The 13,449-nt window shown below is 44.8% G+C and overlaps 1 protein-coding gene across 1 annotated transcript in view; it reads left to right on the forward strand.

The window, feature by feature from the left end:
- SLC9A9 (solute carrier family 9 member A9) overlaps positions 1 to 13,449 on the forward strand; it is a 527,923-nt gene that overhangs the window by 407,200 nt on the left and 107,274 nt on the right. The window contains exon 13 of the mRNA XM_058551402.1: positions 11,469 to 11,521. Within this exon, the coding sequence (XP_058407385.1) occupies positions 11,469 to 11,521 (53 nt within the window). The remainder of the gene's footprint in view (positions 1 to 11,468; positions 11,522 to 13,449) is intronic.

A 13,449-nucleotide genomic window follows, 5' to 3' on the forward strand; every position in this document is an offset into this window, starting at 1 on the left:
CAGGCATTAGAAGTTGAAGAAAGCCATGATTTGGGGAGGTAGCCTTCTCAAAACATCTTGTCGATTACCAGCCCTACTAATAGGTAAACCCAATTTGGGATGAAGAGTTCAGAACCAACCACTGGAATTGTACCTTTCACATCAGTTGTGTTGTAGGTAAACATCCATCCATTTTGCAAAGCTTCATTGTTCTCTCTTAGGATTATTTCCAGGACATCATTTCACGTAAATGTCTCCTGGTCATAATTTACTTTGACTAGGTCAACTTTTCTCCTGGATTATTACATAGAGGAATTCTATAGTTCCCTAAATGTATGTTGCATGTATTTCCCTCTCATTGTCAAAGTCAATTCTTGCTTTTTGTAGATGATTTCTCATGGAGAGAATATGCTCCTTGCATCAAGACAACACATTCCTATCCAGGTTCCTTCCCACTGAAGCCTGAGCACATCAAAGAGCAGCAGTGTGAAGACTTGCTCTGAGATGGCACTTCAGACCCACACTGCACACCAAGAGTGGTCTTTAATGGAGAGCTGGGATTAGGGCACAGTTCCACAGGCAGTTCCTTACAGCTTGGGGTGGTTTGGAGTGAGAGAAGGAGATGCACTTCTGATACTGTCACAGGAGCCTGTTTGTTTGACTCTGAAGTAACCACGATAGTTTCTAGGTTTTAAGTTTTCCACTTCTCACTCAGACCCCTGACGGTCTGGGATTTTTTCAACCGCATTTGGTTTCACATCAACATATATAGCAGACTCCTACGGCCACTTTATATTCAGTAATAAAATGTCTCTCTTTTTTCTCATACAACATCTTCAGTGTGACATTGAGAAGATGCCCCACCTGGTAACACACTAGAATTTAAACAAGCTAATCCACTTGAAAGGATAGTTTTTCTGGGGACATGCACTTGGCTCTGATAAATCCCTGATTGCCCAGGCAGGGCACCCAGAGTGAAGCCTTAGGTAGGAAAGGGCAGCTGCCTTGATAAGCCATTAGTTCTGTCTTCCCACCGAAGGGTGTCAGTGTGCGTGTGGCTTAGGTCAAGAGAAATTTGTCTGTGTATTCAGTCAATCCAGTTTCTCACTGACTTTTATCTGTAGCCTGAAATTAGCTTATATCTTGGCAGAATTAAGCACTCCAAACTCAGGGGAAGTTTTGCCAAACTTAAAGAACAGGATGTAGATCTGTATTTGTGTCTGTGACATGTACTTTTGTTTATTGGTGTTTATTTTTCAAAGAACATAATGTTTTCAGCATACTTATATGTTCCCAAACGTATTTCTCACTTGTCAGAGGTCATAAACCCCAGCCCCTGGCTCATCTGCACAGCCAGAGCACGCCTCTTAGTCTTTACTGTAAATAAGCCTCCACTGGACATAGAAGTCACAAGGAAGGTCAACTTTAAGATCAGGTGAGGAAGGGCAAGACATAACTCCTATGCTGGAGATATTCACGGTTAAATCTTTATTCAGAAGGCCTAAGCAGCAAAGACAATAACATCGACAGCCACCACAACAAGAACGACAGCTACCACTTCTGAGCACTTTCTAGGTGAAGCCTGAAAGTGCTGAGCCCCTTATACGCATTATCTCACAACAAACCTAAATAGTTACTATTCATATGCCATTTTATGGAAAAGGGAACAGGCACATCTTCTTGCCCGTAGTCATACAAGTAAACGGTGGGACCAACTTGTCAGGGTGTCTAACTCCTAATGATTATGCTATATGACTCTTGTTAGCTGTTACCTAGTATTTTCAGTAAACTGGGTCAGCAGAGTTAAATAGAGACCAGACTTTTCTTTAGTCTGATCAGCCTGACAGTGACCCATGGAATCTGTTCCACATCCGTAATTTCTGGGAGAAAAACAAATGTCATGTGGGAAGGCTCAGGATACCAGGACAGGAATGTCACATGAACCCTTGATCCAGCCATTTTTAATTTAGTCATCAGCCAAGTCCCAGGGGTGGGAAAGTGTAACCTAGCAGAGCACACAGGAGACCAAAAGATGACAGTGTGTCCCTGCACTGGTGGAAACCCAGAGGGGCAGCTCTGCTCCAAGCAGCATCCCCAGACTTGTATCTTACTCTTCTATGGGAGTCCACAGTCATACCACACGCTTTGTGTCCCCACATTATGGTACCTCCCTTGCTTCCTTCACTTCATTGGCAGATTGTCGTCTTATCACTCCCCACATTCAAAATCAGAGTCGCCTCTGAGTACACATTTACCTTTGTGCCCTAAAGCCAATCTTCTGATAGAAGTGTAGAATCATCTACCCAGTCGCTGGTCAAGGGATTCACTCTCACATCTCTGATGTGATCCATCATCCTTTGCTTGAAAGCAAATGAGAAATGGGAGGGCTGTTGCTTTTCCTGATACTGAGCCCACATTGACTGTAATTGGGTAACTCCCATGTGCTATTGTCCCATATAGTGCCTATTAATCCAAACCGAAATTTTCCTATGTCTGTCGCCATAGCCTTCATCCAGAAAATGTTCACGTCTCTCCAAGATTACGGTAAATTACTCTCCTAAGCCTCTTTCCTGCCAGCCTTTCTGTAGCCCTTCTTAAATAGGATGCCCAAACCATCTTCAAACACTGAATGTGACACACCCATCTCCAGCATCCAGGGACATTCCCAGTCCACTGATCTTGGCCTTGAAACACCCATTATCCTTCCTTCATTCTTTGGACTTTACTGTTTGGTCTCAACCTCCACTTCAGACAAGCAAATAGCCAAAACTCTTAAGGGTGAGGGGCTATTTTTCTTGAGCTGATAAGAATGTAGAGAGCTGACCTTGCTACACTCACAATAGAAATGCTCAAACTCTACTGACCCTGAGCTTCTGCTCCATCTTTCCAACAGGATGGACCTCGAGGAAAATTCTCACACATACTTCTCTTGGAATATGGTTACTGGCAGGGCAACCATTCAGGTGTCCTGAATAGAAACTCAGAAACATCTCAATACTTTCCTCTCCTTCACTTCACAGTCGGTCTGTCATATACCACCACCACCACTGCTCCACGTACACATCTCTCAAATCTATCTTTTCTCCACCACCACAACCTTAGTTTAGACTCTAATGGCATCTTGATTGCACTATTGCAGTATTCTACTAAATGCCCTCCATGCCTCCAGTTTCTTAATGTCACAATTTTGTCACTAGTGATTTTTCTAGAATATAAATCTAATTATTTCAACCCGTACTGCTACAGGGAGAAAAAACACACACACCCACTTTCTGAAGCACAGCATTCAAGATCCTGTATGATTTGGCCTCAAATTACTTTCTGATCTCACCCAAAACAACTCTGCCCACCTCAACATGCATAACCCTCACAGTCTAGCCACACAGAGCTATTTACCATGCCCCAAACCTACTTTGTTCTTTGAAACTTCTATGACTTTGCCCATGCTGTACCCTCAGCCTGGAGCGCCCTCGCCCATCTCTTTTTCACCCACCGCTAAACTTATCCTCAGTGTTGTGTCAGTCCTGGCCTGTTGATAGTGATGCTATGGGCTAGGAATGCCTGAGGCACTCACCTGGCTCGTCATACTCATAGACAGACCCCACAGACATTTCTCCCACCAGGGCCAAGGTTGTGGCTGGACCAGCCCTTGTGGCTTTTATTATGATCGCAGGACACACTTCAGCAAAAACCATCAGGGAACTTTGAGGAATAAGATTTATTACTCATGGGTCCTGGAGGGTGTACTCGGCATACGAGGCCACACAGTAGAGAGGGAGTGAGCATGGACCTGGGGCTCTACCTTTATTAGGGTGCATGTGTGGGGTGTCTAGGTTTTCATATGTTCACTCTTTATTGGCTAATGTAAAGCACAAGAGCAGGAATTAGGATGTGGGGAAGGAGAAGCGGGGTCACCCAAAGTCAGTCATAGAGGTCACCCAGAGCTTTCTGAAAGAGGGATCTTTATGGGTGGTGGCAGCCTAATTCCTTATCTGGTTGTTTGCTGGTAGCTGTATCATACAGCTGGCAATATGTTTATTCAAGATAGATGTCTTCTGAAATGGATGCCTTGGCAATCAAAAGCTTAATGTCAGGCACTTGCACTAAAATCAAAAAGCTTAATGTCAGACACTTACTACAGTCACTTTTCAATCCCCAGCTCCTCTGTGAAATGTACCCAACCCCTCCGCAGCTCATCATGGTTGGGCTCTTTGTTGGTGTGTTCAAATAACTCTGTGTACAATGCTTATCTCACCATATTGTAGTTGTTAGTGTCCAGTGTCTGTCTTCCCCATCAGATCTTGGGTGGTTGATGGCAGGAATCCTATCATTGACCTTTATATCCTGGCACCTATCATTTATGGAAAAGTTACTCTTGCCTTTAACCTATATTGTATTTACCACTCAATTTTGGGTACATCAATTTCTCCCTAACAATAATAACACCAGTAACAAGAACATTAGCTAATGTTTCATGAGTGCTTCCTAAGTGGCAGCCAGTATTTTATACACTTTATGTGTATTAACTCATTTCATCCTTATAATACCCTGTGGGAGATCAAAATTTGGCCACCCTGAAATATGTCTCTTTACCTTGGTTATTTTCTCTGACGGACATTTGACCTCCCCCACTAACTGCCTAAAGGAATTTAACTCTGGGTATTGACAGACTGGCAGGGTCCTTGCTAAGCCCATTCTTTTCAAAGTTCTGTTTACCAAATATTTACATTTGTAAAAGTATCTCCCTCTGTGTAGTAAAAAGAAGGGAGGATGACCTTATCTGCGGAAACTCTTATCAGTATGGAAGGAGAGGACTTAAATCTACATACTCTTGATTACTGTGATTTCTGTCTCTCCTGCCACATGCTCTATAGGTGGCCCTACAAAAAATTGTCTGACAAACATTTGCATTTCCTTCTCCATATAAATTGTCGTCTTCTCCTCTGAAATCTCAAACCCGCCACCCCCAACATCCTCCTTTGTCTGTAGCTGAAGATAGTATTTAAGATGAGAATCTCTGCCATTGTGTTGAGAAACTCAGTTTCCTTGGTGTATCCCACGTATACATGTTATTAAACTTGGTATTATTTTCTCCTGCTAACCTGTCTTTTAATTATTTGGCCAGCCAGAAGAACCTTAAGGGAAAGGGCAGAGGGGGATTCTCCCTCTTCCCCGACAACCCCATAATGTAGATATATACTTATCCCCATCTATACTTGAGAAAACTGAGGTTTAGAGAGGTTCAGGAATTTGTCCTGAAGTTACAAATGCAGTAGATGATACAAGTGAGATTTGAACCCACACAGCCTGGCTCCAGGGTCCCAGCTCTTAACTACTGCACTGCACTGAAATAACAAAATGAAATGAGGTGAATTTTTCCACTTACTTTAGTTCATTTCCTTATTTCCCCAACACAAATGTAAAATACTTGAATGATTAATTATATTAGATTAATTTTGTCATACACAAGCTCCATTGATATTCATGCAAATGATATGGGGTGAGAGTGGGGTGAAGTACCAGATTTTGGCCCCTGTGTGATGTTCTCATGGCTACACAATCGTCCTCAACCTCCGCCAGTGACTTTCAGCCTCCTCCACGGTCCTGCTGTATTTATGTGCTCAGCATCCAGTCACTCTTCCTTTACTGAAAATGTCATTTTTTACACTTAGCCATCAAATACAATTCTTAGAAGCAATGGTTTCTCCTCCCCCACCACCCAGCGCCTGTCAGCAGGGGGCTCAAAAGAACCAAAACCACACCTAAGACTATTGGAATTCACACAATGCGACTAAGCCCTAGTAATATTTCACTGCCTTTCCGGAGGTGCTACGTGATAAGGATCAGGATGGATTTTGTTGGCTTTAATGGGAAAAGTGAGCCTTTTGTTAGTTACTTATCTTGCTTCCTCTCTAAGAAAAACTCAACTTTGGAGCATTCTTTTTGGCCATGATTGGCTATGGGAGCATCCTGCGATTTCAATATATCTAATAAAACTCACCCGAGAATGGAGTTGTGATAGGAAGGGAGGCGCATTATGGTGCACAGAGATGTGTTTTGCTCTGAAAGTGGAGCTGGATGCTCACTGTAAATGAGGAACCCGGAGTGAAATGTTCCAGGGCACAGCTGGCAGTATGTGCAAAGCTCGCTTTCATTTTCATTTGAATAACGTAGAGGCAGCACTCAGCTCGCTTAAAATTAAAAGGTACATCAAGAATGCAAAACATTGTATAAAATTTTCACTAGCCTTTTTAGCTGCTTTTTAATCCTTTACTGGTTCATCATTTCTCTATATTTTTAGAAATTTTCTTGAGCTGTGTGGTTATTCATCCACGCACACTTAGCTTCTCTTTCTAAGGCTACGTGCCCTTTTACAGTGACTCATCCACCACGTGTGACTGTTTCTTACACGAATGTCCACGTTCCTTCTCTGCACTCTCTTTCTGCTCAGTTCTACCCTTGCCCTGTCTTCCCCTTGCTCTTCAGACACCTTCCTTTCCTCCTTTGTTGCCCTCTCACCCCACTAGCCTACCAATAAATTGTAAATAAGTTCTACTCTGGGAAGCTTGGCCCTCCTTAAATAGAAATGATGTTTTACTACGAAACCAGAAATCCCTGCTGTGCACTGGCCACTTCCTTGGCCCAGGTGTAGCTGTTACTATATATGCAGGGTTGCCCAGTGCAGACCTGGGGACTAGGAGGGTTGGTCTCTGAAAGTTGTGAGCAGTAAGCATGGCAGGACCGAGCTCCAGCCCCACTGTTAAAAAAAAAAAAAAGCACTGATAATAATAACAATAATAACACGGACAATAGCTGCTAACATTTTGTGAGAGCTTGCTAGGCACCAGGTCCTAAGCTGACCACTTTACAAGTATTTTCTGATTTAATCCTCACCACAACCTGGGAAGCAGGTTCTGTTATTATCCCCGTTGTACTAATGAGGAAACCGAGGCGCAGTGAGTGATACAGTCACATAGCAGTGAGTGGCTCTTCACAGCTGGGTTTCGCTGAGCCGCCAACAACCGCATGGTGGTTCTGAGTCCTGAGATTCCAGCTAGAGCTGCCGTATCGTGAAGAGAGGGGCTTGCCCTGCACGGCTAGGTACAGTCAGACAGGCGAACACAGGGTGGGCCGGGGGTGCCATGGCCAGAGCAGGGTGATCACAGGTGCCACAGAGGGGCTGGGTCTGGAGCAGAGAACAGATTTGGAGGGGTGCAGCTGCTTGCAGTCCAAGTCAGCGAAAATTTCAAGTGATGGGAGATCTGAACCAAGTTAGGGCAACAAAATGGGTGGTCCACGTGTGATCAAAAGAGGGGGGCAGTAGTGGGAAGTTCAGGAAACGAGGCAGGGCATCCCAGGTGCCCAGTGGTGGCCAGCATAGCCCAAACCACCAGCTGGAGTTTGGAGGGAGGGGATTCAGTTGATGGGAGTGGCACTGGCAGATCCAGGCAGGGCCAGAACTCAGGGACCGTACTGGGTACTGGGCTCAGAAACAAGGACAGGTCCAGCTCCAGCCCGGGCACACTGTGTCCAGATCAGAGGAACAGAAAGGGTAGCTTTACACCACGGGGTAGGTGCTAGGCGCCCTGGATAACACCTCTGGAGGTTGGACCTCATCCCATCCACCTGTGATCTCACCTGGGAGCTGCTATACACACACATGGCACCACAAGCCAGGTGACATCATGTCTTCTTTCTAATAATCTCTCAAGAACCTATAGAGTGTAAATAATCTTTTATGCATAGAAGTGAGTGGATTCAAGGTTAACCCTAAAGGAATGTCACTTTCACACTCTGACTTGCCTTCTTAAAGAGGAGAGTAAGAGACATAGATGCGCTGGCATGTTTGCTTAACCCTGGGAATGTGCCACACGTGCTGATATCAGTTTCTATACCACAATCAAGAAAAAGGCAGAAAATTGCCCTCAGAGGCATGGCGAGTTGGCCTGGGGGTGTACGGGGGAGGTGGGGCAGAGAACAACTGCATTTTATTGTAAGCCCTTCTATAATATTTCAGTTTTATTACTTTGTTATGTGTGTGTATTAAAAACTTGAAAAGAAAAAAAGTATTAAATTTGACTATCAGGTTATCAATCCCACACTGAATTAAAAGGGGGGACACGAAGTGACAACTTTTAACAATGTGGTAACACATTGTTGCGGGCAAGAAATCAAGGCAGTCTAACTGGCAGATACAAGAATTTTAAAAAGAAAAAGAATAGTAGCCGCGCACCACTTAATGTGGGCATGAAGAGGCTCATCTACCTCTCGGAAATCATTGTAACACAGCAAGTGTGAGACCCTAAGGGGCCAGTGGTGACACTAAGACCTCCAGAAATGATCCAGCTATCCTCCTCATACTCTGTTTAAGGAGGCAGGGAGCCAGGTCACAGATTTTAGCAAGATTTTTATCAAAAGGAGCTAAAATCATAAGTGAAGGAAGGCATCGTTCTTATGTGCCTTTCCTTCATAGCACTTAAATTATAACACATTTTTTTAGATTTTTCTAATTAAATGTGCCAAACTGTATGCCCTGTGAGGGCAGGGCCGCATCTGTTTTGTTCACCTCAGCTGCTCCAGAAGAGCAATAACTTACACGGAGTTTCTCTTTCCTCAAGCCGCTTGAGACATTCAGTCTGCTGCAGGCCAAGAAGACAGCAGGCCCGGCCCCCGGAGCAGACCCTGACCTTCCCCGAAGCGGGAGGGGGAGGAGCGTGTTCTGGCTCCCAGTAGAACAGCGTCATCACCCAGGCCTCTGAGATGCCCTTCACGGAGTCCCGCATAAAACTGAAGAACTCAATCCGCTGCCATCATTGCTCAGCTCCATCTGGCTGCTGGAGCAATTGAAACTAGAAATGTCTGCTTTGATTGCTGCTGGGGAGGAAAGCTTAAATTTTAGTGGAAAACCTTAGTACTGCCTCAAAATTTGAACGTTGCGTTGCTTGTGAAATTTGATTTCTGTTCTCTCCAGTTTTCTAGACAGATACTAGAAGAAGGCCCTAAACAGACACAGCAACTTCAGGATCCTCAGTTCGGTTCACAGCCTACAAGGTGCCAGGGAGCCCTTGGGGGGGGGCAGATCTAGGCTCACCCAGTAATAAAGGCTCCTAGGGGCTTCTAGCATTGGCCAGAGAGCTCAGATCCACCAGAGGCTTGAGGGTGGCCCAGCCCCTGGGAGAGGGGGCCGGGGCCTCAACACTTGGTCCCCTTCATTCATCAGGGCTGGATTCAGGCCACCTGCACCCCAAGGTTACTGCCTGACCCACCTTTGGAGGCTGGGCCTTAACTCCCCCTCCACTATCTCTCCCCTACCCCTTCCTCCTTTCCTTCCCCCTCTCACCTGCTCTGTCCTTCCAGCCTCCATCCCCTCTTCACCTCCCCTTCCTCTTCTCCTCCCTCTCATCCCCTCCCCCTCCCCCTCTCTGTCTTTTTCTCTTTCCTCCCCCTCCTCCCTGACCCCCTTTCCCTCCCTCCTCCCTCTTCCCTTCCTTCTCTCCCTCCAACTTCAATGAAATAGATCAAATAGCTCTTTCTACTCTAAGAAATCAAAGGTTAGTCCCCACCGGAGGCCCTTCCCAGTTACCTGAAGGCCAAAAGTCCAGCACACAATAAATAGCTACCCATTGCAGCCCCTGGGTTAGAGAGATGGGGCTATTCATGCCCAAGGGACACCCATTTTTGAAGAATCAGAGGTATTTTAAGCAAGCTGCCTCTCCACTGTTGCTGCTTTCCTGCCTGCCTTTCCTTCCCCCACCAGAGAGCAGAACTACAACTACAGGGGACTGAAGAAGTGTTTACGGGAGCAGGAGCTGAAGGAAAGACTCTAGAAATTGTGTGTTCCCAGGAAGGCTCTGGTGGAGCCTGAGCCAAGTGTCTGGGCACCCCCTACCCTCCTCACCTGCCCCCCACCCCGCCCCACCTCAGGCAGAGGCCCACTCTCCCAGAGCAAAGGGAGTTCAAGCTCCAGGCCCCTCACTTGCTCTGGCCCTTCCAAGGCCCTGGGAAGAGCCCCAGCATCATGTTCCCATGGTCCTGTGTTTTTGTAAGATTTGCAAGAGGAATATATTTTAACCGCAGTTGGGTTCGATCGCTATTTCCACTACAGCTTCCCCTCCGTCATACATCTCCTCCGGTCACTTGGCCCTGGGGTGGCTGTGAGCATTTGGGGAATCTGATGCAGGGGCAGCGGAGCTGGGAATGCATGTAGTTTATATTTAGTGGGATAGGTTTGTGCGGTCTGCAGTCACTTCTGTGCATGGGCGAGTCCCTGCTGGCCACCCCAGTGGGTACAGGAGCAGCTTATAGGAATAGTGCTACAAGGCTGAATCAAAGACGAACACACCGTATGGCGCCTGGCTTAGAAGTCTGTGGGTAGTGGAGGAAAAACGAGGCTTAAATGCGCTGAGCCAGAAGCTAGTGGGTGGAAAATTCTTCCAATCGTGAGATGTGTAAAATTCAAAGTGAAAGGTTCCGTTCTCATCGATGCCCTGTCAAGACGGAAATTCAGTAACATATTCAGTGATGCAGCATATACACTGATAAGCACACTGTGCGCTGTTTATGAGACTCACATGAAATGAAATTTATCAGAAATCTTGGGTTTCCGGGCATTGACCTACAGCAGCGCTGCACACAGCAGTTGTGTCTGCGTGTAAGGAAGCAGGCTTCAGTGCCTCCCAATTACCAATATTTTGATCAGTCTTGCTAGAGGAAAGACTACATTATCTTGCTGCTCTCTCTCATACAAAATCTTCATCGTCTAAAGAGAGTGTCAAAGTATGCAGGCAAAATTTACAGAGGAAAAAGTTATTTTAGAGGTGTCAGGCAGTTAATTAATTAGAATATTACGTATTTTACAGATTTTTAGATCTTTTGCATTTGCCAGATTTTCAAATTATGACATGTTTTGTAATTTATTTTTCTTTCTAAAGATTCACTTTCATCCATAATTTCATATTTGTATTTTTGTATTAATTTTCTTAAAGGGAGCCCCCTAAATTGTATAAGCCTTGGGCCCCACAAACTTGGATCCTCCTTCCTGGCAGCCTTGAAGAGCATCTGGAGAAAGGCCCAGTGTTTTCTGTCTCAGGGATCCTGCTCCAGCCTGGGCCCCCACATTCCCAGAGCAGTTTGGTCAATGAGTCCTGCAGGGGTGGAGGTGGCCTTCCCTTCAGGATTCCTCTTTTGGGGCTGTGGAGGTCTTTTTCCTGAGGGCTCCTATCCCGGGATCTCTGGCTTCTGCCCTTGCTGGGAAAAGCAGCAGTGAGGAACAGCTGTTGGTTCTCCATCTCGCCAGCTGTGCTGAGGCCCAGCTGTACAAGTGCTCATTTGCCATAAATCTATTTGAAGTTCTCTTGACTCAGGGAGAGGTGGGATGATTTTCTGCCAAACCTGATTCATATTGTGTTTGGTTCAGGGGATCTGACACACAAGACGGTCTCGCCGCGTCTGCAGCAAGGCCCTTACCAGTTTTCTGTTCTCTTTAACAGAGTTGGCGTGGACCTGGATGAAGATCTGAAGGAGCCCTCCGCACACCAGGCAAGTCAAAGAAGACAATGCGTAGGGTATAGAGATACGAAATGTTCTGTTCCATGCGATGTTCCAAGCTTGTCCAGCACGTGGCCAAGGGGCTTATTCTAAAGGGGGCTGCCTCTGCAGATAAAGCAAATCAGATGACTATAAAATACACGGGAATTTGGGGTGTCATAACCATTGCATAACCTCTAGAGTGCTTAGTGTGTCCTCTCTGTGGCAGCAGGAAGCCTGGAAAATCTGCAGTGTAGGAGCAAGAGCACTGCTCTTGGAATCAGGCAGCGTGGGGTTCAAATCCCTGCTCAGCAACTTGCTAGCTCGGTAACCTCAGTGAAACTTACCCAATGCATGCCTGATGCATGTTGGGCTCACAGCAAATGGACCTATTTCTCCACATGACTTCTCATTTATCAGGTCTAGGTATACAGAAAAATTCAACATTTGCAAAAGCACAGCATAACTGTCTAGGTGATCCATTCTGACTTAGCTGAGCAACGGATATCTGCTGAGACCTGAAAATCCTTAGGGAAAATTGTTCAGAACAATGTGCTGTTCCCTCAAGTAAGGAAAGTGTATTCTCCAGACTCTGACTTGAACCCAACATCAGAGTAGAATCCATCATTGGCGATTTTGCATTAGTCATTTTTCACTCAGTACTTAAACAAACAATTGTGTAGAAATGTTGCACCTTTCGCTGAAATTGCAGGTGGACAGGCATGATAGAATAACATTGTAAATAAGTGATGCTGCTTAATGAATTGTGTTATGATCTTCTCTGGATTTGAAGAGGATCCATCTCTCTTTTGTTTGACGGTTTTTTCCTGTAATATATCAATGAGGCACAGCTGGTTGGTGCTGCTCGGCAGGATGCTGCTGCTTTCCTGGTTCACGCAGACACAAAGAAGCACGGAGCCCGTGCTCGGGAAAATTAAGTTGGTGATGATCCTGGCTCACGTGTCCTTTGAGTTTTTTGTCATATGTGTCCCAAGGCCAGGCTGGTGCTGTTTTCACAGACTTCATTGCCCAGGAAACACACGTAACTGCAGGACTGAGGACAGCAGGGTGCCAGCGCACTGGGATGAGGGCCATCGTGGTGACCTTAGAAAGGAGATCAAAGCCCACCTCCTTACACTGGTGGGCTGTAATGAGAAGTTAGTCAGGGCTGCCGGTAGCTGATTCTTACAAAGCATATTCATCTCATAGAGATCAACTAATCCATTCTGCTACTTTCAAGCAAAACTTTTATCCAAATTTTGACCTTCTCTTATATCTTTTTCTTTAAAAGAAAAGAGAGAGAATAAGAAAATTCATCAAAGAAAATTCTTCATCTTCCTATAACTGCCTAATATTTTACAATCACGTATAATTATTGGTAAGATTACCTGGTAGCCTAACTCCTTCCTTTTACAATTTAAATGTATTTTATTTCAGCAAATTCACACCATTGTTAATTCAGTAATAACTCGTATCTGAATAACTTAAACTAGTAGAAAGTATTTTTTTTTGTTAGAGAAATGAGATAGCACAACATAGTACAGTGAAAACTATGTGGTATTTGGATCTTGGGCAAGGTTTTATATCTTTGAATCTCAGTTTCTTTATCTGTAAAATGTGAATGATAATAATGTCTACTTCTCCAGGTTGTTATAACAATCAAGTGAAATTATGTTTACAAAAACTACCTAACTTTAGTTAAACTCATCTTCTCTTATGAAGGATTTGAGGCAGCTTTCACCACTACATATAATGAAATAATAGTAAAACATTTTTAAAAAAATTTTAAAATTCAGTAAAAAAATTAATAAGAGCAGAAAATCAAAACCAGACAAGTGAAAAGAATCACGAATAAGCAGATCATTAGGTCCTATATACTTGCTGTGGTTGAACCACAGCTAAGCTTTCTGGTAGCCAAAGGGGGAAAAAAAGGAAATAATAATC

The sequence above is a fragment of the Diceros bicornis genome, chromosome 2, assembly GCF_020826845.1.
Source record: "Diceros bicornis minor isolate mBicDic1 chromosome 2, mDicBic1.mat.cur, whole genome shotgun sequence".
NCBI classification, from domain to species: Eukaryota; Metazoa; Chordata; class Mammalia; order Perissodactyla; family Rhinocerotidae; genus Diceros; species Diceros bicornis.